Source organism: Lipophrys pholis, assembly GCF_963383615.2.
Source record: "Lipophrys pholis genome assembly, chromosome: 10".
NCBI classification, from domain to species: Eukaryota; Metazoa; Chordata; class Actinopteri; order Blenniiformes; family Blenniidae; genus Lipophrys; species Lipophrys pholis.
In genome coordinates this window covers 10,792,263-10,819,864 of record NC_137640.1, presented here as the reverse complement: position 1 = coordinate 10,819,864, position 27,602 = coordinate 10,792,263, and the positions used below count along the sequence as shown (strand labels likewise).

The window sequence follows — 27,602 nt, the reverse complement described above, 5'->3', positions numbered from 1 at the left end:
TTCTCATGATTTTGCACGACAGCGAGTAAATGGAGAGGCTTCTCATATTTTTTTGACATGCAACTCTGCACTTTGATCTGTTGTTTTATTAATTTTTTTTGAGAAATCTGATTCAGCACCTTTTACTGCTTTTGTTTTGATGCAGAAATTTTTCCTTAAGCAGACGAGCCAGAAATGCCACCCAATTAGAGAGATGTCCGTGCAGTCCAAATGAAGGCCATGTTTGAGAACTCAATATTTGCTTGTTAAATTTGTCGTAGTATAATCGGATATATTCGATGTTAATGTTCTGACTTTGATTGACAGCAAACAAAACAGAAAGTTAAGAGATTGAGCCGGATATAACAAGATGTCAACGTCTTTCAGCTTCCTGTCTCTTTCTTTTCTTCTCGGATTATAATTCATTTCAACTTTGGCCTCTTTGCTGTAAATAGTCAGAGAAGCTCAAACGTCTGTGCACAGATTAGAAGGAGATGTAGCATAAGGCTCTCTGCAGAGTGCTCCAATGAATATTCTGACGGTTCACCGTGAAACAGGAAGTGATGAGTAACTCTTCTACATGCTACAATCTGCCTGAGACTGAACACATCCAGATGCTAATGTCCATTCACAGTCATAGCGCCACCTATTGGTAATGGGAAGTATAAGGAACTTTATTTCCACATACCATGGCCCCAAACTTTGTGATCTCATCAAAACAAACATGTCACACCCATACTCTAAACCAAACAGGAAGTCCGCCATTTTGCGTCAACTGTTAAATTCTCATGTTGACCTCCTCCAACAGGGAAAAAGATATTCAACAGTCCGTCCCAATGCAAAGGGTATCAGAATTCTTCCGTAAAAGTCTAAAGGCGTGGTCATGTCAGCCTGCTCAAAATCTGACACTTCATCATGAAACAGGAAGTGATTTGCATCTCTGCTCTACTGCTGCAATGGGCCTGAAACTACATGCTTCATCAAAGGCCGCTAGAATTTGTGACTTTTTGTCAAAGAGCGTGTCCGTGGCGGCCCTCTGAACTTTGATGTGTCGGGTCTGACTGACACACAGTGAGCTGCAGGCCCACACTGGTGCCTTTCTGAGAAAATCTGACACAGGATCATTTACAGAGCAACTGTGACTTGAGGTTTCGTTGAGCGGAGGGAAGGTGGGGAATCGACAGAAATTTGACATTTTTGCCACTTTCCTGTCATTTTGTTAGCTCACATTTCCATCCCACTCTGACGGGCACCAAAGCTTGACATGCACCACGTCACAACATACATGGGTCTGTGAGGACCTGTTCAATGCTGCTTGCAGCTTTTTCATTTATTTTTTTTTCAATTCTTGCAATTTAAAACTCAAAAGCCATGTTTTTCACTGCAATTATGCTAAAAACTGGGCCTGAGATCTTGAAGTGTGATATATGCAAACGATGTGCAACTTTGTGTATATATTCTCTTATAGAGAAATCAAGTTTTTCTCAATCTATCAAAGTTCCAGAAAAGCCACATTGAAATTCTACAGAATACATTGAAAGTCATTGTCAGTTTTCGGAAAAGTCAATAGTTTCAGACGGAAGAGGGGGTTGATTCTGTTCGCTAAGTTGCTCCTACCTTTGTGTGAGTGTGTGGACGGTGGATGGGACTTTAAGACTGTTAAAGTAGTGACAACACAATAAAAATAAAAAGTCCATTCTCCAATTCTTGGTGTCTCGCTAATACTGCTGACTTAAAACTAGGAGTCACCGTTTCGACTGATCGGAAACCATCCAAACAGTTTTGCATGCCTGTTGCTTTTCCTACACTGTTTATTTTCCTAATATATTTTGTTTTGATAGTGTAGTTCGGTGTTCTCGGTCGAGCCGGTCCCTCCCCCCTCTGTGCTTGTCTCTTGGATCAAGGACGAGGCTTCCTCCTGTAAAGTGCTCTCAGGATCACACCTACTCAACACATATCACATTTCACAACACAGTGGCCTGAAAACTGTTACATGACCTTCACTCTTCACCAAGGAGCTGTCATGGATTCATCAGATTGGGGGAGGATTAGGGTGTAATTGGCCCGATCAATACGATGTGAACACACAGAATGGAGAGCTGGAAAATCCCAACACTGAAAATGGTGCAACGCACGGCGGGTTGGAGCAGAGGGGGAAAGTTACAGCGCACACTTCTGTTTTTGCTGGTGTGTGTTGTTTGGGGTAAACTACAGTTGACTTTGCGCTAAGCAGGATATTGGAAGATGTCTTCATAACAAATGGCAGTTACGGTGGAGCTTGATGTGCCCGTCTCCGTTTCTCCGGAGTGATTTCAAGGATGTCTGCCATTAGATCTGGGCGCTCCGTCGGTCCGACCTGCAGTAATGGAACACGACTTGTGGCAGGAAGTAGTCAGATAGCTTCCATTAACGGATCCACTCCAGAGATGAACACATCTTGTTCATGATGATGATTTGGTGTAGAAGTATGCAGTGCAGGTGGAGCCGGGGCGATGTCTCCTGTGGAAGGAAAAGTGTGTTCACCGTCTTTCAAACAGTGCAGTTTTTAGGCTTTTAGCACGGATGGGCCTTGATTTCTGCCGAAATGCTTTAGGAATCATTCGGCCGTATTTTACAGCCAATTACCGGTGAAAACGTCTGAAACATCTTCAGTCATTCATGTGAGTGGGCACTCTTGATTCACAAGTCACAAGACCTCCAGTAAGTTTAGTGGGAAATGATGTTGACAGCAGCTAAATTTAGATGCGCACCGAATTTAAAAAAAGATTAGTATTCTGTATTTTTCTTCTTGCTGCAGGTTCAGTTGTATCAAGGTGTCAGGGAAAGAGGTTACCGTTTCACTGGGTTGTTATGTGGTAAACAAAGAAGAGGCATACATGTGTATCTGTGTGTGATCTCTGTATTGGCCTTGCAGTGGACTTATGACCTGCCCTGGTGTGTAACTCTGCATTTTCACCTGTTGTCTGTCAGGAGTCGCTCTCGCCGTTGTGGACCTAAGTAGGAAAACAATATTATAACCATTACATTTAAAACCTTCAAAGTAAGAACTGGAATCTACAGTTTGAATTGTATATTGATGATCAATAAGTTGTCTGAGCTCAACGTTTAACCACTATCTCCTGCTCCGTCTCATGAGCAAAGAAACAAGGTCAGTCTTCATTGAACCGTTTCAGGAGAAGCTCATGAACTGACCTTGAGTGAAGATTATTTCATCCATACATCCAACTAAAGGTCTGTTTTAATGCTGTTGATTGGTTTGTTGGCAGAAACCGGATGTAACGTCTCTTTTATCACTCCAAGGCCAACAAACAGCTGAAAAGACTCATCTTTATTCCTGTGACAGTCCAAAAGCTAAAATAACCACCTCACAATCATTGTTTTATTACAAAAAAGAAAAATGATATTTTGTTTGGCTATTTACTTATTATGTCACAGGATATTCATGCAAACTTCTCGTAAGCATTGCTCCTTGATAATTTATCATGATCAATTTAATTTCAAAGTAGCAAATCATTGCAGTGAAAAAAAAAGGAACGAGCTTCATCAGCTTGTCAGAAATCTGTAACGTGCTTGTTTAAATATTGTCAAAAGAAAAATGTAATTTTGGACGAACAGTCAGATATTTACAGTTTAAAAGTATCTGAAAGGATAAAACCTCAAAAGAATGTCTTTCTAAAACTAACCAAACGGCGTCTCTGTGACAACATTAACCGGTGTTACCATGGCAACGACTACATTCATTTCAGCTGGTGAACGGATTTCACTTAAAGCAAAAGTAAAGCAAACCGTTTTTCTTACCTTGTCTTAAACTATGGCGCAATCATGTTGTTGATAACAGTAAAATTCAGCCCACTGAGGTCAGATTTCAGATTGTACTTAAAAAAAACAACTTCATATTAAACTTTATGACGTTATAAGCCGTCAGTAATTGTGGGTTATTATTCAATTATGGTTAAACATTTCCCACTGGAATTCATAAAGTATTTCTATTCTATTCTGTTCTATTCTATTCTGTTCTATTCTATTCTATTCTGCTCCAACTTGAGATCAAAATGAGCTGTATCTGACCTGTAAAGCCAAAAGGAGTATCACACACCTGTTGTAGGAGGTCCCGGTCCCAGTGGTGTTGGACAAGTTCATTCTAATTCATATCTCGTCACCGTGAGTTCACTGCACTTTCAGTACGGAATTATTTTTTATCCAATATTCTTTTAACGTTGATCTCTCTCAGGAATTAAGTTCTACTCTGGGTTGGTATGTATGCTGCCTGCCTTTTCCACCTGGTGTCACACCAAAAGCATGATGGAACAATCTGCAGCTCATAAGGCCAGCATTAAGAAAGTAAAAGCACATAATAAGTTCATGCAGGTGAATTATTCCTTTTAAATCAAAGTGCTTACTTTCAACATAAACACAAAACTTTATAAAACACTGAACGACACACTCCCTGATGTGATGATGTATGCAGTTACTATATGTCAGTGACGGCCTACCTGCACGAGGGTATCATCACAGACAGTAAAGCTTTTAGCGAGCTCTTTATTCCAGCCTCGGGATCATCAGGAGGTGAACTCTGCAGAAGTGTCGGTCGCTATCTGCCAGACATGCCAGAGCTGGAAGCCACTTTTTGATAGCCGCGCCGCTCAGTCACACCGCGAGGACTTTGATTTCTGTGCCAGACTCCTGGGCTCCCCCGGCCTATCTGGTGCCCCGTGGTGTCATGAGGGCCCAGCACTCAGCAGCACCAGCCTGGAGGAAGCAAATGGGGTCAAAGCTCTCTCTGACAGCGGGGGGGGGGGGGCGGCACAGCGAGGAGGGAGCACCGGTGTTCATCAGTGAGGGAGAGACAGAGACAGGTGGTGCAGGGCTCACATTTCTGTCTGTGTTTGTGTTTCTGTGACTCAACTGGTAGTAATAAGTTGATTAAACACACATCTGGTGAATGGTGAAGCAATGGCTCAGTGATGTGGGGGGGGGGGGGGACACAGAAAGGAGGCCTTGTCCACATCCTTAAGTTTATTTTTGTTCACACGAGGTGTCTGAAGTCTGTTCAATCCTCCCTTTGGAGGCCATCTGTCTCAACTGTGCCGGAAAAACACTGGCTGGTAAAATGACACGCCCATCATGTCTCATCCGGCACCACCAGAAGAGCATTTAAGAGTTGAGATGAGGAAGACTGTGTGACAATTTCACATTCATATTCTGAAAATCTTGTGTATTCCAAATGTCGATGACAAAACTGTTTAAATTTTTCTGCTCAATAAATCTAAATTTCACCCCACAAAAATAAGAATAATCAAGAATTTGATATTCAGTGTGTTTTTTTTTTCCTGAAAAAACTAGATACTCACTCATAAGGTCTTGTAAGTGGACGTAGCAGATGTGCAATCCTTCATACATTATGTCCGCTTGATGAAACCATCCATCTTCTACAATACTGTTGTCAAACTAAATGGCTGATTACTGGAGCTGGACACAGCCGACATTGGGTGAAAAGAAGAAAGCACACAGGTCACCTGTCACAGGACACACACACACACACACACACACACACACACACACACACACATGCTCTCACATTCACACAAACAATTTAAAGTCAACACTTGAGAACATGTGAACTCCACACTGGAAGCCTAACGCTCACCTTAAAAATTCAGTATATTTGAGTTTTTGTAAACGCTACAAATAAAATATAGTAATTCTTTCTGACAAGAAGAAATTATCGAAAAAACAACATGTCATACAACATGTATTACATATTACTCTGCACTGTGAGGGCCAAATCTGTTAAATGATGATGTACATGGAGATTTTTACACTAGATGTTGTTTCACCCACTTTTAGTTCTAACAATTCTTGATCAGCAACACAAAGACATTACAAAAGTTCCATAAGACAGTAGTGTTCTTTATTTGTCCCATATACAATAAGTAAAGTTTTTGTATCTAAGTCATTCGGGTAGTATTTCTCATTCCCACCGCCAACCACTAGAACACCACTTCCCTGAAACAAATAAAATTGCTCATATGAAGAGCAAAGTATCCCAGACGTGTACGTCCTCCACTCCTCCGCTGTCAGAGTTGTAGGCTACTGGTCTTACCCACAGAGCCCCAGTTAAAACGCTAACCTGTTAAAACGATTTATTTATTATTTTTTTTCTTCTGGCTGTGTGAGGAGATGGACCCTGACCTCAGAGCAGCTTCGTTTCACATGACTCTCGTTTGATTTTGCAAAGCAAATGTTCACATTCAGTGTTTTTCCTCTTTCTGCACGCTGCATGTGTTACAAAAGCTTTTTATGCAGAAAAAAGTCATTTTTGGATCATATCTTGAAAGCACTGAATTTGTAAGACATTATGCACTGTAATAATTTAATTGTTGTGATTTTAAAAAAAGCAATATTTTACATTAAATTTGCATTATGTATAAAACCTTTTGTAAAAAAAAAAAAAAAAAAGCACAAAAGTGAGTTTGAATCTAAAAATGAAGGAAGCCCTGGGAATGTTGGGAATGTTGGTATTTCTAAAAAGAGGCATTTGGGAATATCAAATAAATCAAAATAATATAATTGAACAAGGCTGGGGGCTTTTACTCTCAATTTTAGCAGAAGTTAAAGTTACCTGCTGGAGCTGCTGAGAAAAAAAAAAAGGATAGTTTATAAGACACCACAATATTTTCTTGAAAACGTTTTTAGGTCAAAGTTTTTATTAGAATGGCAAATCATTAATATATGACGTCCAACATACAGATTAGTATTCAGGACATTTTTTTTTTTGTTTGTTTGTTTTCTTGTAAAAACCCACTGAGATTCCTGTACATCATGAAGAGTCACAATCTAACAAGTGAGGTCCCACAACCTGGCAGCCATTGTTTTGGCTTGTCCGTACAAAAGTGCTCGGACTAACAGAAGCAATGAGAGAGAGGCAGGTGTACTCGACACAAACCTGTCGTGAATCCGTCGGTGAAACTGAGCAGCACAGGGTTATTATGAATTATTACTAGATCCTAAGAACCAGGAGGACTACAGCAGGCGAAGTGGTCTAAAATAAACTAATAGACAAATAGATCATCATTATGTTTTATTATATAAGACAGAACCAGTTGCATTTCTAAAATATTGCTACAATTTAAACATACTGTAGATATAATTTCATGAAAGCATTTCTCCATCTACAAATTTGTTTGATGTCTCTTTTTGATAACCATATGATGATAATAACATAGAAACCAGTAATAATGTAAACAATCATTAACAACTCAGAAATAACACATGAACAATAACATGACCAACAGAAAGCAGAGGCATTCGCCATCACATGCCTTTATTGCATTAAGAACTTGTGTGTCTGTCAATTAATGTAAATTTAACTCACAGCCTGTTTGTGCTTTTCAAACATGCCAAAAACAAAATCAATTCCCTAAACATGAAGCAGTGTGATTAAACCGTAGTCAAACACAATTCATTCATTTTTACATGTATTGCAGTGGCATTTTCAGTGGCAGCGACGTTCGCACTGTGTTTTCCCCTCTGTACAGCCATGCACACGGAAAACAGAGTACATGTATGTGAAGACTACAGTATTTGCTAGGCACTAGGTATATGTGACACATATGTGGCTCAAAAAATGCAAACCAGGCCCTCGCCTAACACTTGAACTGCACAGTTTGTGTCTGTTTCAGAGCACGTCTGCCTCAGCGGGGGTTTCCTGGGTCCTGCTGAAGAGCTGAGCCTTTTCTCTATATGTTATGGTATTGATTCGTTCTGAAGTGATACAATGGTTCAGTAAAAGTGTCGCGGTAAGGTTTAGGCTGAGATATTGCAAGGAACGCTGTAATACTGTTTTGACCAACATGGGACAACAAGTTGAGATATGAAACAATGCGGACAATTTAACTGAACGATTATTGGCTTTCAATGTGAAATGACAGCTTTTATTTTGAAATGGCTAAGCAAAGTTTAAACGTATAAGCTAACTAACTAATGATGAAACGGTCACACGGACTCTGTGTTACAGAGATGATGATGTTGTTGCGATCCAGGGAAAAGGTCGATTACACTTTGGTTCATATTGGTGTGAACCAAGCGAGGGCCTGTTAGCGGAGTACGACTTCTCTCTTGTCTTGCCGTCGGCAGATGGATCCTTCTTGTTAATTCCGGTTGCTTGACATTGTTTAAATCAAAGTTGCTGTGTCAATGTTGAACTTACATACGGCGCTGCCTTAATGGCGCTTCACTGAAAAGTCTGAGATCTAAGGCTTACAGAGTGAAGCAAACAACAACGAAGGATCGTACAGGAAATAAAGGAAATAGTCTGTTATTGTATTCATAATAAACATGCACAACTTGCAAAGAAAACTTCCGAGCACATGAGCATAACTGAACTATTTGTGACAATGATACAGACCCAAATATAAATCCTTACTCACTTCAAATAAACAGCCCTTTTCTGTGAATATTTTACTTTGCTTTACTCCCACTGATGAACCAGAGACATACAGTATGAATAAAATATAAAAAGCTACTCTAGACAGCAGAGAATGCATTCAAAACGCACAACCTGGCAAGTGCAGATGCTTCTGTTGATGCTCTGCTGCTTCGCGTGCAGGAGAGTGTGTGTGGCACAGATGCCGTCCTCACAAGAGCCTTGAGGGTGGAGTGCATGAGTTGAACAGCTGAGTTATGGTAACATTTACATAACGCTAAACATGTTTGTGGAGTTGCAGATGGGTAGAAAAGTGCATCTATAAAGTCCGAGGCAACATGCTACTTAGGTGTCAAGTGGTGAAAACATGGGAGGGAAACTGGATTTAAGAGCGGCACTGGTACCAGGACCAGACGGTGCTGATGGGCCAGGGCGTGGGAGCGGAGACATGACTGGATGGATAAAACATACACAGTAGAAGAAACCATGCAAAGCTCATAGCAGCCGGCACAGGATTATATACAAACTCTGGGAGGCGCTGTGAGCAAATGGAGAAAAAGAAGTGATACATGTTTTGTAATGGAAATGGTTTTCTTTTGCTTTAATTTTTATGTTCAAGTAATATCAGTTTGTACCAGATGATAATGTTCTTTCAGAGATTACAAAGAGATTCCTATTTCAAACTTTTTTTTTTCTTCATTAGTCTACATTTACAGTAAACTAGGTTACATAAATAAATAGTCGTGTTTACGTGATGCACACTATGTTTCCACATAGAAGTAATCAGGTCATAGTCGAGATATAATTGCTGAAAGAGAGTTTTGCAAGTCTACTTCGAGAGTCACATCATCAACAATATTTAGCGAGGTTTTTTTGAAATCATTCTAATTCTCTCAGTATTGCATCTCCATCAACACCTCAGGGACACAACAGAACATCATCTGCATAAAGTGATCTCTCACACTTCTCAGTTATTGCTTTGTTTGATAAATATCACTTTCAGACAATAACCGACAAAAAATAAATGAATTACTGAATAACTCGAGTGTATTACTGTTTGATTTGTATGAGACGTTCCCGTGAATGTTTCAGTCTGTGGAATTTAGAAAGATCTGCATATCACAAAAAGCCAATCTTTGAAAACTTTGGTTTCAACTCTGCTCGTTTATTAATATCGTGGTGTTGATTTTGAAATATTGAGTTTTAATGACTGATCTGTGATCTTAATTTAAGCACTAACTTTGACCTTTGTGCAATCAAACCTCTCTCTTTTTTTTTTCTTTCTCCTTATTTTAATTCAAACTAAACTAAAGAAACACTGACATAATATAAACTAACAATGTCACTTCTTGTCCTAAGACTGTTCCTTTTGGGACAGAAAGTAGAGTTCAGTAAAACACCTTTCTCATTGCAAGCCTTATTAATTATTTTTGGGCTTCTAAATAGGTTCCATGGGGCATAATTTGGGCTTACAACAAAAACACAACAGTCCTAAAAAACAAAACAGGAAAACTGAAGAAAACCCCCCCCCCCCCCCAAAAAACACTGTTTAAAAATACTGGCAAACCTTCAAGTCTGTCCCTTTCAGAACTCTCAAGGTGGCTAACAATGCAGGAAGTGGTAACGAAACAAAAAGGGAAAGGCAAAATGATCATAGGAGAGGAGCTCATTATTGGCACTGTGTAATGAAATTCAATCGAAGGAGAAAAAATAACAGTTCCAAACAGACTCGAGGGATTCCAATTTCCACTGTCATTACCCAGTAATGATTCAGGCATTAGTGAGATGAGGTGAGGAGAATGTCAGGTCCAGGACAAAAGGTTCCCTTCCTAATGCTTTTGGACACAAATCAGCAGCATCCAATGAACTCTCATTGAGGCATTGATGACAGAGGCACACTGCAATATACAACCTGCAAACTGTCTGTACTGTCCTTGGCCGATGATTCAATGTGTAGAGTTTAAAGCAGGTTCAGCGTCACAGGATCTTCATTATTTGTGGGAAAGGACTTTGGCATAGTGACACACTGGGAAACTGTGGCTTAAAGGAAGTGGAATTTATGCCTAGAAAAGAATGAATTTACATTTTGATGATGAGAGTCTGAATGTTAACTTGTAAAAAAAAATAAAAAAAATTGTAATTAGCTGGCAGTGATTCACAATTTGGTGAAATACCATTGAAAATTTGAGCAAGTGTGGGATATTACTACTCACATGACGCAGTCCATACACTCATTATTAGCTCTCAACTTCCAGAGAGATATTTAGTTTGGTATATTTTTATAACGGTCATAAATGGGAAAATATGCATTAGCCAGTGTACATCAAATTAAGTTGTTTTTTTTTTTTTTTTTAATCCAATCAAATAAATAAAACCCTGCAGAACTAGCATATACATTATAATTTAATCAGGATATTTTTTTCTGAAAACTTTATTCAGTTTGGTTTTGGTCTTCACCAGTTCTTGACAAAACTAGCTATTCTTTTTTTTTTTTTTTCCTAATGCAATAAATTATTTCCGCTAATAAAAAAAAACTAAAACAATAAGCTAAAAGGAACCGTAGGCTCCATGAGTCTGTTAAGAGTGAGGGGTCATTTTTTATGGCTTCATTATGCATTGGATTTAGTCAATGGATTCACCAGTAATATAACGTTCATCGATTAATGCATCTTTGAAGTAAACAAATACAGACATTTCTAGCAGAAATCAATGATGTGGCTGGAACAAGGAACAAGACAATCTTCCCTGGAGGAATCATTTCTTCTACGTCTGTGATCTGGAGGACTCGTGTGTGTGTGTGTGTGTGTGTGTGTGTGTGTGTGTGTGTGTGTGTGTGTGTGTGTGTGTGTGTGTGTGTGTGTGTGTGTGTGTGTGTGTGTGTGTGTGTGTGTGTGTGTGTGTGTGTGTGTGGACTGTCAGAGGCAGGTGAAGCTTACAAAAGAGACCAACTGAATTCAGAAAATTTATAAAATACGTTTTCATCCCTTCAAGAGACGGGGAAACTATGGCTTTATCTGTGAAGGTTATGCCAAAGTTGAGTGCTTGAGTTTGAAAATTTTAAAATTACATCCCATCAAATGTTTTCCTGCCCATTCGGTGTTGAGGGTTGTAGTCTACAGATCTGTTCATTGGTATACTTTAGGAGTAAAAAACACAATCTGAGAACACGCCACCGTTTTGACCTTTTCATCAAACCACATTTATCAAGCCTTTGTGATGAGATCGTTTTCTGCTCCAGTCTCCTGATCACATGTGGTAATGTAGTTACAATCTATTAAAGTGCCAACTTCTGATGTCTGATGTAGGCCCCTGGATTTCTATTAGTCCTCTTCAAACCCAGGTTTGCATTGAATGAGCAGAATGAGGAGGATTTTTGTACTGTACTCATATTTTGATGACTAATTTCTGAAAAAAAAGTTGCTACTTAAGCGCTACATAACTGTGCATCTACTATGTCTGTGAGTAGAAACATCTCAAAGATGAAGTTTCAAAAGTCACAATACAGACTTTATTGTGTTAGAACAGTCTCAGTTTAGATTTTCCCTGCTGCCGATCGCTCAACTTACATTCGGATAGTCAAACTGGAGTAAAGAAAAGTGGTTCTTGCAGTCAAGCCCCTCATTGAATCATTCTCCCTAAAGAGCATATTTAAGATCACAAGTTTGAAGAGAGCCTGGATCTCACTTTGATGTGGTCGGTTTCAGGAAGGCTCACTATAGAGTCCTTCTTAGGCAGTCCCAAGTCACCTAGACCTGTTCCCACACCCCCCACTGCGAGCCCTGCACCACTTACAAAACCATGCACAGAACCAGGCAGGGACGCGGCAGGGAAAGCTCCCACGGACATTTGGTGGGGAAGTATCACTCGGTGTGTGATAGCACTCCGGACACCTGTCTGACCTGATGGGGTCGGGGTCGGGCCAATGGAAGTAGAGGAGACTCGTGTTGACTCTGGTGGACTGGGTACACATGATTGTGCTTCTTCATGAGGCAGTGAGGGCTGGGAGGCTGACAGTGCCCTGGCATCTTGGCTCAGACTGCCCATTTGCAAAGAGTGGGTGCTCTTGTGGGTGCTGGGCCGGTGTGCAGGGCTGGCTGTGTGCTGCTGGGATAGAGAAAGCTGGGAGCCTGAGGTTGGGCCAGCCAGGGCACTCGATCCATACTGGAATGATCTCCCTCCAACTGCCAGCGGGCTCTGGACAGATGGGCTGGAGAGGACCGGAGCAAAGGCACCAGAAGCAAGGAGCTGAGGCTGCAGTGGACTGGCTGACACAGGACTGGATACACTTTGCATCACCTGGAATCTCCTCACCATCCTAGGAGACTGTAAGTTCCCCGTTCCAGCAGAGCTCCCTTGCACGGGGGCACAAAAGTTCATAGCTACAGCCTGCTGCAGAGTGGCAATCGCTGAATTCTGGGGCTGTGTGGAGGAACCTGTGGGAGTAAAGATCCCGCTGTGTTGTGAAAGTGTCATGGACATGGCTCGAGGGCGCGGCACGTCCACCTGTTGAACCATCTCTCGATCGTATTTAACTATCTCTTGGATCATCTCATTCTCGCGGTTGTTGAAAACCCCTGAGTTGAGATCATGCTGGACCTTGTGCATTAGGATTGAGTTCTTCTTGCCTGTAATAAGGAGACAGAAATAACGTTATGCTGAAGCGAGCACAAAAATGGTCTCATCCAAAACAGAGAAAAGAAGCATTAACTTTATGATTATGCTCTTTGTTTCCCCCTCCTAGGCCTCGTTAGATATGATGCCCAGAAACATTTTGCTTCTGCACGCACACAATCCATCACGGGTAAACACACTCACACGAACGTACAGCAAACACTGATCCTAAGTGGTGGGTATTAGAAAGGAGTGTTTGGTCGGACTCAAACAGAGAGCAGGCCCTTTGGTGAAGTGTGTGTTTTTTACTTTGGCAGTTTGCATACAAAAAGTTTCTTGGGTGAAATTCTATCTACTTAAACACAATTCCAGCAGGGGCTGTGTGAGTCCTCTGTTTTAATTGGCGATTGCACTAAGAATTACCTTAACCACCCAAAATATACGGCACCATTGACAATGGCGTATCCACTGTGGATTTATGAAGGCGTAATCTCTAGACCGCTGTAGGAAGAACTTCAATTTCTACTGCATACATATCCTGGAGGTGACCGAGTCAGATCCAAACGGCTAAGCCAGCTTAGGCTTATCAAGTGCAGGAAGATGAAACCTGAGTTGCCTGCAGTGCTCTGGATGCAGGTTCAGTGGTTCAAAGCGCAGCTGGATGCAGTGGCCACAGCTTCAGAAGCAGATGTGCAGCTGACTTGAGGCCAAACAGAGACACCAACGCCTCGGCCATGAATGTGGTAGCAAAGAAACACTAAGAAATCAGCAACAGTAGATTTGAATCATTAAAAGCAAAATTTGCATTTGCAAGCTCTCCAGACACTTGGAAAAATGGGCCAGAGAGGAAGAAAACGCCTTTTGAGAGAAATGCAAGTTTATGTATTGAATCCAACAAGAAGTGCCCAAAGCATGCGATAAACATCAAGATATAGAAGAACTCCTGAAATGGTCCAAAGATCTCTTTCTTATCAATCTCCCACTGGCCTATTCATACCGGCATTCACTGGAATGTACTGGAAAGATTCTAATGGGGGGTTGTGTCATCCCATAATGTGTGAACTCAGAAAGTCGTCATGTAATCTAATACTGCTTTGCATTTATTAATAAAACTGTTGGTGCCAATTGAATGGTTTTAAGAACTAAGTTGTCATAGAGTGTGAATGAATGTAGGGAACCAAAGAATGCTAATGCCTTTGGGGGTTGAAGTTCGGGACAAAGACCAAGATTTCTGCTGCTTGCTTGAATTGTCAGCCGCATCTCGATGATCCAACATCTGTTGTTACTTGAGGACAAAGACAGACTTACAAAGAAGATGGTTTTGGCTTTGACTCGTTGGTAATTTAAAGATCTGGCTCAAAAGTCAAAGTGTTATTAGTCAGTGTGACCCAAATAAAGAAGTCACTGAAAGCAGCCATATGAGCCATCTGACCAGAGAGAGAAGGATGGAAAGAGCTTCACGGCGACCACAGCTGACATGTTGCGCGGTTTGAATGTGAGGACAGAAAGCAGTAGGGCACGATGCAGGTGGCAGGCTGAAGCTGGCTGTTATGTTGAATTAACACAGGCAAAGGAATTTACGGCTGTAACACAATTCTTGCATCACTTCTTTCACAACAATTCATTACCAAGTTACACCTTCAGCTGCTTCAATTAAAGGAATGCAGCTGCTCATACTAATCTTATGTGACACTATGTTCGCACGCTGTAATGACCTGAAGTGTAATGAGTTATAACACATGAAGTGTACACAATAACGTATACTTACTGATAAGTTTAAATATTGGGAGTTTGTCTTGAATATTTTATTAGGCTTATGTGTGTTTGATCCTGTTGATCTTCAGCTACACAAAAACACATTCTGAGTAATTAATATGCACATCGAGAGCACACGGACCCCCGTGGGAATGTTTGGCTGTGGGGTCTCACTCATCCTCCAAATCGGTGAGCTGCCTGACCGGCGGCTGCACATGACTGGAGTCTTGCTGCTATGGCAACAGCAGCCATCAGGTAGCGGCGGATGTGGGGCTTTAGCGAACATGCGAAGTGAGAATGGGGGAAGCGACACCCGAACGACGGCTCACCTCAGGGGGGTGTGTTCACAGGTCACAGTTGTTTTCATTGTCAGAAACAACCCACGACTTTCACAATCAGCGTAAATGATTATTTGCATACGTTTTTACACTCAAGAACAAAGAATGCAAAAGTCTTCAGTGTCTGAGGCGTCCTTAGAAAGGCAAACTTTCACGGCAAGCATTAAAATCCAAAAGGAAATCATTCATATTTACAGTTTGCATTGGATACATGTTCCTCCCTCATTTACTTTCCTTTACACCAAACCGTACACTGCACATCACAGCTGTCATATCGCACTGTGTTTTGACAGAGACATCACGTTAATGAATGAATACATTTTCCTCATGCTTCATTTCATCTTATGAATGACTAAGACACCACATCTGCAGCTTCACCAGAAAGTCACAAGGCCTAATTATTTGAGACGGAATCTCTGAAATAGTCTATATATTATACTTGGATTGAGGCATTTCCTTAGGATATCTTTTCATTTATTTATCTTCTGACCTATTTAGGTTTGTGTAGGTCAGAATGAATCATTGCTCGTTACTTGGCTCCTCAACATCAATGTATAAATAGTACTAATTAAATAGATGCAGGATTGGGTGGCAGGAGAGTTATTTATTCCTTCAATAGTATCAAAATCGGAAATGGGCAAACTAAAACTAAATTGACTGTCTCATACTAACAGAATAAAGAAATAGGCTGTTATTTGGTGTTAGTATCAAATAAAAACAACTGCTGCGAGAAAGAAGACTTTTTCCGTTGCTGAAAAGTGGCAGTCTTACCTATCCGATCCAGTCTGTCAATTGCCACGGTCTCAAATGCCCTCCTCATCATGGGATACTCCTCCAGCACCTCGTTGAAATTGTCCACAGAGAGAGAGTACAGGCGGCAGTAGGTGTCTGCTCGCACACTGGCTGTTCGCCTGCCACGGGTCAGCAGACAGATCTCTGGTGAGGCGACAGACAAGCCGGGAAAGAAAGAAATGGTCGGATCAGTGAGTGCCAGGCTGCCTGATTCCAGGGTGTCAGACAGGAACAGAAAAAAATAAAAAAATAAATAAAAAATTAGATATGAATGAAAGATATACTGAGCACTCTGAAAATGATCTCCACTTAACCTACTCTGTGAATGTCAAATAAAATGTGGCATTTACCCTGGGACGTATGAAAGCAAAACAAAAATACAAAACATGTTGTCATAATGAAGGCATCTCAGGCGTGCAGAAGTTCTTTGTCATCAGTGTGACCCGGTGGCAGTAACATGGAGTATTTCCTCCACCTCTGGCAGAGCTCTGACAGCTGTGTGAAGGACGGACGACACTATATTTAGAGACGCGCGACCTAAGCTTCATTATGTCTGGTTTCCCCCGTCCTTTCCCTTTTGTATCTTCTTCTGTGCAGCTTTTTCTTTTACGGTCTGGAGTTGACTGTTCTCCTGACAACCGTGCGCCCTCGTTTCCCCTGGGAGGTCGACCTGCTCTGACTCTTGGTGGCAAAGAGAAAATAACAAAACGTGAGGATACCTAATTAAGGATAAGCACACTGGCACTGCTTGAGTGGAATATAACACTGAGGAGAGGAACTATCAGAAACCACATACAAGAATAAAATCTGCACAGTGTCAATAAAATAATGTTAACTAAAGAAGTAAATCAACATTGTAGGAAATATGCCCACCTAATATTCAATGCAAGCTGGTGTTTATCTATATAATAGCCATGTATTCCTTTTTAATTTATCGTAGCATTTTTTCATGTAGTTATATTAGATATTTTATTGTGTTATTTTGTTCCATTTTATTTATTGTATATTTGTGTTTATTGTGTATACTTGTGTATATTTGTTTTTTTAAACACCAGCTTTAAAGGCCCTCTGTTATTTCCAATATTTTATTTATTTGTTTGTTTGCTTAAACTTATGTTTACAGTTAGCTCCATGTAACTCAGTTGTACTCATCTTTAAATGTTTTTTTTTTTTTAAATTCTTATATTTACTGTTTTCTGGCCGCCTCATTTTCAGTCTGGCAATCATTAGTCCAAACAAAACTGATGTTAATAAAAGTAAATACAACAAAAGTAATTAAAAAAAATTGTTTAATTATTGAGCACAGTTAAATGTGCGTGTTTAAAAAAAACAATACTTCAATAATTTTACTGACACGCAATCACTTCACCTAATTGTTGATTCAACTCTGAAGTCAGAACTTTTTTTTAATTAAAACATGCTCACCCTTAATTAAGAAAATATGCAAGAAGGCATTTTGAGAAACGTAAGAAGTAGAAAGTACAGAAATTTGAGGGGAGGATGAGTAAACAGTCCTAAATCAATAGAAATAAAATACAAGTACTGCAAAGCACTTGAAGTGTAATGTTGAATATGCCATGTTTTATGAAACATGATGATGATGAATAACAACAGGTCAGTGTACCTTATGAGAAGCTGCTATAGTGTGAGCAGAATAAACTATATGAAGTCCTGCAAACAGATATAACTAGCAGCACTGTGCTGTGCTTTTCTTTTGAAGTAACAATACTGTGATCCAATGCACTAGATGTAATTTTTGGGTTTCTCAAAACAACTTTCTCAAAGGTAGGCTTTCTTTGTCCTTTGAATGTTGCCTCGTCATTCTCCGGTTCATAATTATATCTTGTCAGATGCTCCACTTTTATCCAAGTTATGGAAAACTCGGAAACTACCCCAGACATCCTTTCATAAACTCTCACTTAGGAGAACCTCATGGTTAAACATAACATGTCCATTTGCATATTGTTCGGGTCATTAGCATGCGGTGGGAAGTGTTTGCAGAGGATAATAATACTAATGAAACCACTGGGGCTAAATTAAAAGGCTGTTCAAACTACTGGATGCCCATTTGTAGTTTGTGAATAAGACAACGCTCATCATTAAACATAATGAAAGATGCAGAGAAATGCAGGATGGATAAAGGGAATTTTGGACACGAACAAGCATCTTTTCCTGCTGGTAGACATAAAGAAAAAGTGCTCTGTTTATGAGGAAACACTTATTTGTAGAATCAATGTAAACATATTCTTATCTTTTATTATTGCTTATAAACTCACTGTAAATCAACGAAGGGATCTCGTAAAATGAACTGTTGCCGAGGAGGACGACTGATCGCTGAGACTCATACTGTTAGAACTTGCAATAGGTGTTAATGAAGTTTTATTTTTCCTTCAGACTTCACAATCCTTGTGTGAAAACAAGGGATTGATATTTTCTGAGCTCACAGGATCTGATGAAAGAAATTTAGAAAATTGATTAAAGATTAAATCCACACTCAGCATATTTAAAATCCTTCAGTTCGGTTTAGTTTGAGCTGTTCTTCTCTTAAACTATCCAACACAAGTTACCCTCATGATACAACAAAAGGAAAAAAGAAGATTTTGCACCCCTTCAGATTATATTCTGAAAGGGAACAGAGACTTTATGTCTAAAAAACAAAACCTTGTGTTTTACTAAATTATGTTTGTAGAAATCAAGTGAATTTATTGTCACTTTAAACATGAAAATGAATAAGTTAACAAGTCAAAAAGACAAAAAAGGGCTTATGTGAAAAACCATAATTATAACAGTTATGACCATTTATATATAAATACTTACTAAAGATTACATTTTAAAAGCAGTTTAACTACTGGTAACAGTGTATTATGATTTGAAAAAGCTGGAAACATTAAGAAGTCAAGCATGAACCAGAAATTTCTACTCAGCGAGAGAAAAAGGATGTGCTGAACGGGAGTTTCAGAGGCTGGTGGGGCACAAAGACGTTCAGACTCTATGTGGTGCCTCATCCTCCCATACTTTTGACACCACTGATGTAAAATGTTTTAGTAATTGACGCAGTATTTTGTTGAAGCCTTGACAATTTCTGACCCTAACCATATTTAACGGCATTACAACCAAAGGAAAAAAAGTGTAAAACTGCTAAATCAACTACACACAATTCAGTCATACGTGTATAAATGCATGCAGGAATATAGCATTATGTGTCCACATAGAAATCAGCAAAAGTACATCAGAGCTCAATTCTAGATGATCAAAATCTTGCTCTCGAGGTCTCTGACCGAAATCTAAAAACAGCTCAATCCTGGTGATGTTGACATTCCCAACAACTTCCAGCTACTTACTAATTCAGCGCTTTTACCACACATTTTCACTCCGGTGGTCCTCGAGCTGTGATGTCACTCCAAGCCAAGTGTACGACTGGTTTTGTGAATGAAGACCTGAGATTTCCTAAATAGCTCATAATGATCGGCTGTGTGTGTTTGTAAACATATGACTGTGAGTAGCTGATACACCAGCATTGCCATCAGTGAGGACTTAAAGATTGTATTCGTGTTGTAGCGAGGAAAGTGGGACAGAGCAGGCGGTGAGGCAGTGCTGCACAAGTAGTGAAATGTAAGGAGGCTGTTGTTTTTAATTACCTGCCAGTTGCTAGGATATTTGGGGGGTTTGTTTGGATTGTGAACATACTTTATTTTTTTTTTGTAACTGTAACGGGTCCTGGTGGTACACGCTCGCCTCAAAGCAGTTCTGAGTTCAGGAGCCTTCCTGTGCAACGTCTTCATGTTCCCAGTTATTCTACTTTCCTCCCACAGGTTAAAGACACGCATGGTAGATTAGGTAATTGATGACTTTCAGTTTGCTCTTATGCAACAGTGAGTGTGTGTGATTGTTGCTCTGCGTTTGCTACATTTTTAGGGTGTTCACTGTCTATTTCCTGTCAACAGTTGAGATCCACCCTAAAATTAAATTAAATTAAATTAAATTAAATTAAATCAAATCAAATCAAATCAAATCAAATCAAATCAAATCAAATCAAATCAAATCAAATCAAATCAAATCAAATTAAATTAAATTAAATTAAATTAAATTAAATTACATACAATTTTTCAGTTTACGCTACATATTATTTCACATTGCCTTAGTCGGTCAGCTTATGGTTTATTCTTGTTACTCTATTTTTATTGTTGTTGGCAGGGTTTCTTTTTTATGATTTTTGTGAAAGCACCTTGTAAACGTAGTTTTTATATGGCGCTATGTAAATAAAGCTGTTTAGAGAATACTTTGATGTTTCCCTCTTGGTAATGAGCTGATACGTCTTAAAAGGTTCATACAAAGGAATACATTTTTAACAACAACAACAGAATATGACCTCAACCACAGAAGCTTCTAAAGCTGTGACTTACCTCCAAAGTAGGAGCCGTCGATCAGCTTCATGCCCGTGGTCTCTTTGGTCAGGACATTGACCACGCCGTGTTGGATGAAGTACATCTTCTTGCCGATGGTGCCCTCTCGGATGATGTAGTCTCCCGGCTGGAAAACTTCAAACCTCAGCTTTGTCAGCATGGCAGTCACAAAGTTGGGATCTGCGTTGGCAAACAGCGGCATGGAGGCCACCAGCTTACGGCAGTTGAAGTTGACGATTTCCTTGATGTTGAAGCAGACAGCAAAGTTTAGAATTGGGTTCACAGCAAAATGAATGAAAATGGCATATTATTATATTTTAATGGGAGTACGTAGTTACAGTTCATTTGGAATATTTGAACAACTAAAATCCAGCAACAACGACATGATTTTCAGAGGAAACTTTGTATAAATTGTAGCTTTTTTTCTGGTATCTTGAATGACACTGGGGTGGAAAATTCCCTATTTCTGCTTTTTCATTACCTGCTTGCTAAAAGGTCTCTTTTTAGCAAATGGGCTTTGTTTACTGTAAATTAGAGTAAACGGTGTCCTCTAACACAAAGAATACATATTTTTGGATGTGAAGGTCCCTTAAGTCAGGTGAAAATCAGATTATGCGATTAATATACAATCTGATTTTCATTTTTTTTTTAAAGATGGTTAATCACTACAAAGTCATCAAGTCTCAATCAATTACCAAGTAATGACAAAAATTGCTACACAAAAAAGTGACATAAATTACCTTTCAGTGTATATAAAGAAAAAACCATAACTGAGCATCATAATAAACATAATCCACTCTACCTACTTGGTGGACAGTAGTGAATTGTGTGTATTTTTGCATGACTAAGCAGATTTACAGTGAATGCTCGGCTGTCTTCTTACCTCACGCAGAGGCTCATTAAGCTCCTCCAGGATGCTCTCTTCATCAAACATCTTCCCCTGGTATCTGTGCTCGTAGTAGTCATGGATTTTCTGTCGGAAGTCGGCCGGTAGCTTGTGGAACGACATGTACTGCTCCACTTGTTTGTACTGGAGCCATAATACACAACAAAAAGGAGAGACAGAAGCATTAGGCAATATAGAACAAAGTGAGTCAGCAAACTTTGTAGTTAATTGTGATTGTTTGAGAAGAAGTTTGTCTTTGACTATGAAGCATCACGCTGATCTCTTTACAAGTGTCCAAATAGCTGCAAAGAGACCTTTCATTGCTACTTAAACAATGTGTCTGTCAGGCCATCGCCAGTAGCCTTAGCATGCATGTGTATGTTGATGTAAAAAGCCACTGAGACGCTGAGCTCTGCACACATGAGGATCCTGTGACCCATTTATACCTTGAAGCTATGGCCAGAAAACTGTGATGAAGCCGTTAAGGAAACATGACAGCTCTGGAAACCCATGAGGATTCATCACGCTCTGCTGTGTTTAGAGGGAAAAGACAGCTGGATTGAGGATGTTTAACCACAGACAGCTTCTCTCTCTCTCTCCCTCTCTCTCCCTCTCTCTCTCTCTCGCTCTCTCTCTCTCTCTCTCTCTCTCTCTCTCTGGTGATATTGTTTTAAATGTTTTTGTTTTTTTTAATTTCTTGTAACAGTTTACAAAACGCCATAGCCCTCCTCACAGTTGAAAACACTTGATCATTGTTGTTTCTATGAGGAACACAGGTGAAGCAACTGCTTCGTGATTGATGAGGAGCAAAACACGACACGCGTCAATAATTAATCTGAAGCCGGTTTACATTTGTGTACTGGTGCTTCCATTCAATAGAGATATGTCTGTTATGTATGTTGAAGCTGATGAATATGTAATTACGGTTGGATATAAAGAGCATAAAACATAGGCCGGTCACTGCAGCACCGTGTTTGATCACTGGAGGGTCAAATTGAGCGCAAGTGATTCACGCCATTGCATATTCACTGAAGTTATGTTTATCTATATCAAGGAGAGCTTGAGTGTGCACTTCTCTCAGCTCATTATGACACTCCAGTCTGTATTTCATGCCTGGGTTCCCTGTGGACATAGCACGACCTCCTGTACGTCTCCTTCGCTATGGTGGAATTGCATTACACAGTATCGGCTATGGAATAAATCACACCAACTAATTTTTATGGACTGTCCACACATTGACTTTGCTCATTCGTGGAATACGCATCAATATGGCAACATGCATCACTACTTTTCTGTAAACAAACGATCTACGCTCCACACTGCGCAACACCCTGAGGGTGGAAAAGTGACTGCCTGATTTTGAACAGGCCGACACGATAATCCCTGAAACTAGTCTTCCTCATACTCCAGCAGGAGAGTCGTCAGCACAGACAGATGCAACACTATGAACGATGCAGCTGTCTCCATGAATGTACACACTTTAACTGCTGCAGAAAACTGTGATCAATACTGTGTGAAAACTGCAACAAATCCATACGGGGCTGTGTTTGGAGTCGCTTTAAATCTTACATAAGGTCTCCCCCAAGTGTGTGTGTGTGTGTGTGTGTGTGTGTGTGTGTTTGTGTGTTTGTGCGTGCAAAGCAGTGTGAGTCATCCCCCAGTGGAATAAACTGTCAATTGGACAAGTAGTAGATTTCAAGCACGGGGCTGAGGGAGAACCTCCACATCCCACACTGAGAGACGAATTTAAAGGACAAGGCGTCCATGTGCCTGTATATATGGAGGAGGAGGAGCGGGTAGTGAGGACACTAGCAGTGACCTTGGTTGTTACATTCAATGGCACGTGTGTTGGACAGAATAGCTTTCTGTCTGGGAAATTACATTTTGTCACGTTATGAGGTGACATATGGCCGAGAGAACAAAGTGGAGGGTTGACCTCGGTGGCACAGGTGACACGGCAAATCCTTAATATGGCACAGAGTGGCTGTCACGGCAGGACATCATTAATTTTATTTCTCTCCCGAAGCTTTTTTCTCTTCACATGTGCCGAGAGGTTTTTATGTCAGGGGGAAAAAAAACAACTTGTGCTTACATAAGAACGACAGAGTGAAAACGTGAGATCCAGTTCTTTTCAAATTTAATGGCATTTAGACTGTTAGTCCGGCTCTTACCGTCCTCCTATTTCACTGTGATTGTGTTTTATAAACTGCATTAATCATACATATACATAGAGTACAAGATGGCCTCATACATGACAAAGTGACCATCTGATTGGGTCACTTACATTAATGACTCACATAATGGGATTACATCTGCAAAAACAATCCACAGCATCCTCTTTTATTCTCAAGCAAACCAATTTTAATCTGCATCTCATTCGGCCCTAATTAATTGCTTTTGCCATAGTTCATTTAGCATGAAAAGCCACAGCAGTGCTGAACAAAAACCTTGCAAGTTCTTTAACTCAGTCTCTCTCCCTTTGATTTCTTCTCCATTCCTCAAAAGTAAACTGAACTTTCTTGTCAAATCCTTCATGAAGATAAGTGAGTACTCTCTTTAAATGCATATAACCATAACACATGCAATGAATCACATTGAAACTTGCAGAAAGTTGTCAAATTTCACCCCATTTGCCAAGTCTTAGTGACAATAAAGGTCCAGCAGCCTACCAAAGAATCCAACTCACTCAGTCAAGCACAAGGATAAATTGGGAGGCCTCAATATCGAGTGTGACTGTCTCAATTAAACCGGAATGACATCTCTCTCTCTCTCTCTCTCTCTCTCTCTCTCTCTCTCTCTCTCTCTCTCTCTCTCTCTCTCTCTCTCGGTTCTTTTAAAGTGGTTGGGTTGCGGAGGAAACTGAGCTTTATTGAGTTTGTGATTTTCTCTGCATTAGACTCAGATTAGTGACCATGTCACTCAAAAAGCAGAGGGACGAGAGGGCAGCTCTCACAGCCTGATGTTTTCCCCTGTGAAAATAAAGTATCTATTTTTAAATAAGTGAGTGTATAAACCTTTCTAAAGTGGAAAAGATTAAGAAATTATTTTCTGGAAATCTTCAGGGTCTTCAGAAAAGAAAAAAAAATACCCTTAACGACCCATGACTCACACTATATGACATACAAAGACGGACATTCAATGTAGATTTATTTAAGAGAGAGGTTTCTGTACGTAATATTTACATTTTGGGAACTTCCACCTGCAATGGCATTATTAGAAAGCTGATACCTCAAAAGACAACAAGTAAAGATCCTGTTAATTTTTCAGGCGATGTAGTTCATCTCAGGTGCTGGTTTTAGGCTTTAGGTCAGGACTCAATGGTTGTCCAGGTGATGAGAGGACCAGTTCCTCAAGCTGTTTTTTGATGCGTCAAGACCGAGTGCTTCAGTGTCCATCTCCGAAGGCCCCAGAGGTCACATCGCCCTCTTCACAACTATTTTGACTCACTGCTCTGACTCTTGAGGGGGAGGAGAAACAGTACAGTTACATAATGGGTAATGCCCCTTGTCCGTGTGTGGTGTCCGCTGGCAGATGGTGTATTGCCCAACAGCCAAGGGCAGATGGATGAAAGTGAGGGCAACTGGGACAAAGATAGGATGGGGGGGGGGGGGGGGGGGGGGGGGGGGGGTGAGGACACCAGTCACCTCGACATAATAGAGGAGATAACTGAGGTTCACCCACTGCCTCATCATTCATACTGTCGTGGCGTTAGTAGCGAATACATGAACACTAATCTACTTCACGTGTCAACTACTGTAGCCATTCTGAAAGTAGGGTCACAGCTTTCTACTTGTTCAAAAATCCATGTTTCCTGAGCAGAGGGATGCTCAACGGCAGCGATTCCCAAGCAATGTAACATCTGTGTCAGATCTGCTTGAATAGAATTGCACACAAGGCTGGAGTGACACAATCCATCCTTGAAGCTCACACACCCAGAAAAGAAATCTCCTCAGGCAAAAGAAAAACATGCAAACTCCACTCTCTGGCCTGGCAGTACTAACCCCGGGTCCTTCTGTTGTCAAGAGGTTTTCTAGCTATGAGGTATGTTAACTGTTCTACCACAGCGTCACCTTGACACACATTTATTATATTCACCACAAAAACAAAGTCTGGAAGACTTAATTAATCCATTTCTTACAGTAGTCTACTCATATGTTGAATAATGTTGGGTATAAGACCCAATGCACGGATTTAAAGCACAGAGTAATCAGATGAAACAAATGTTACAAAAGTTCTTTTGGGAAAACAACACTAAGGAGTGAAACAAGGCGACAAATAATAATACATGCATTGTAGCAATATGTTGAGGTTTTTTTTTACTTTTTGGCTGATTATTCAGTAGACTGTACTGTATTAGCGTTCAACAGCTTGAGGCAGGTATAAAAACCAAATGACAGATTTCTGCTTTCATTTTTTCTGTGCTTGCACCCGTAAAGGGAATATATATTTAGGACGAGGAGAAGGGAATAATAGAAAAAGAAACATTTACAGGCAACTGGACTTGCATAGAGTTTTCAAGATGATTCACTGTTAATTGAAAGGCTTTCATCATTTCACTACTTTTACTCTCTTGAGTTCAGAACTGATGAAGCCTCTCAGGAGAAAAACATCTTTAAAACCTGAAACAAGTCCAGTTGCCTTTCAAGACAAGCGAATAATAAATTAGTTAAAGGTCACGGTGAATGGTGAGACCTTGGTGAGACGGTGAATGGTGAGTAAATATCACACTTCTGACACTTAATGTGTTTGGAACGGGGATATAAATGAGGTCAAACTGGCCTGAACTCTTTGTCTCTTTATTCAAAATACTGAATGTTAGATGGTTTTGCTGTTCATCTGTTCACCAGGCTTTTCATCCCACTCCTACCACCCTGCTGCTGGGTCTTTATTTATATTCTTGTCCATAGACACCAATAACCAAACACCATATATCATTCCAGACACAGAAGAGAAATGCCAGGATGTTTTGTCTAACTCAGACTGACAGTAAACAGCTACAATACACATCTCTGGTCTGTGGGGTCTCTGCATACAGAGGACGAGATGCTTAGTGTCGGAGCTATTATGACATTTCTGTCTCAACACATGGCGCAATGCGAACTGTTTGCTCTGCAGTATGTCAATACTGGCCTCTGCTGTCGCTAGGATTCAGACTGTCCTCAGACAAAAAGTCTGTTGTGCCAGCAAGGTGAGTTTAAAGCAGTAAGCTCTGTCTCCAGTCTGTTATCTGACTGGATGGTCAATTCAATGGTTCACGGTGAACAGCAAGTTATGAGGGGAAGGATGTTGCGAGAGCAGTCTCGGTCCGGCTTTGCAGGGTGTTGCTGCTCTGCTCATTACTTCACAGTGGTCATGACAGAAGTCTGAGGGGCGGAGACAGACGACAAGGGACTGAATGTTGCAGACGTCATACCACTGATGGACCACAGCGACACGTAAATGACACAAAGCAGACCTCGGCATGGAGCCAGCAGCTCATTTGCTCTTTCTTTCCACTCTTGTCTAAAGTCTCAGTGTGGGGTGGAGTGCAAGAGGACCTCCTTCGGACTTATACCATTAATTTAAAACAACCCTACAGGAAACCCACGGCAGTATAATTGAATGGCGACTTTCTCCAGATTCATACATTCATGCTGAGAAATCTCAGTATAGTTGGCAGACCTGGGAGAAACTTTTATCCACTTTTTACCCACTTTTCCAGGAAACACAATTAAAGTGGTGTGAGACAAAACATGAAGTCTGAAAGTCCAGTTGAATCTACGTTTAGTCTTTGATATAACTCAGCTAAAATTGCAACTAAGCATGATGACATTACTGTAGAAGTGAAAAGAGCAACCAAAACTTTGAAAGTAACACTTGACCAAACAAAGTTTACTCGATTCATTACAGGAAAGCAAGGAAGAAATAAGAAAAGACAAATTAATGAACAATAAGACAGAATGAGAATACAAAAATAGAGGCCATGATCAAAAGAAAAGTAACTTCTAAAAATGTATTTAGATTTTAAAAATGCACGGAAAGCTTCACAAGGTTACGAGTTGGCAAGATCAAAAGACACTCACATAAAAAGAAGTTTATGTGATAATACTGAATTACTGATTACTTAAAAGATCATCATTATTTCTGTTAAGGGGTTTCTCCACAAGACGCTGCATAGTGGAATAGTGGCAGTGGTTCGCATTCATATGTGAAAACGTCAAGGATTATAATCTGGTCCAAACGTTCTGTATTGAGTTTGCATACTCTACCTGTGTGTGAGTAGTCTGGTATCTTTGCAGAACCCCAAAACATGCATGTGAGAGTAACTGATTACAATCCATAGCCCTTAACTAAGAATGTGAAGGTGGTTGTCTTTCTGTGTTTGGACTATGGTGACCGGACCTGACGTGAATGGATTTCTCAACAATAAATTC

At 40.3% G+C, this 27,602-nt stretch overlaps 1 protein-coding gene across 1 annotated transcript in view; it reads right to left on the bottom strand.

Moving 5' to 3' along the window:
- Window positions 1-12,058: 12,058 nt before the first annotated feature.
- The window catches only part of hcn2b (hyperpolarization activated cyclic nucleotide-gated potassium channel 2b), a gene marked incomplete at its 3' end in the record, with an annotated part of 35,704 nt that continues 20,160 nt past the window's right edge, over window positions 12,059-27,602 (bottom strand). The window contains exons 5-8 of the mRNA XM_080474279.1: window positions 21,187-21,333; window positions 20,304-20,544; window positions 15,880-16,044; window positions 12,059-13,029 (exon numbers count right to left, since the gene is read on the bottom strand). Of these exons, the coding sequence (XP_080330405.1) occupies window positions 12,059-13,029; window positions 15,880-16,044; window positions 20,304-20,544; window positions 21,187-21,333 (1,524 nt within the window). The remainder of the gene's footprint in view (window positions 13,030-15,879; window positions 16,045-20,303; window positions 20,545-21,186; window positions 21,334-27,602) is intronic.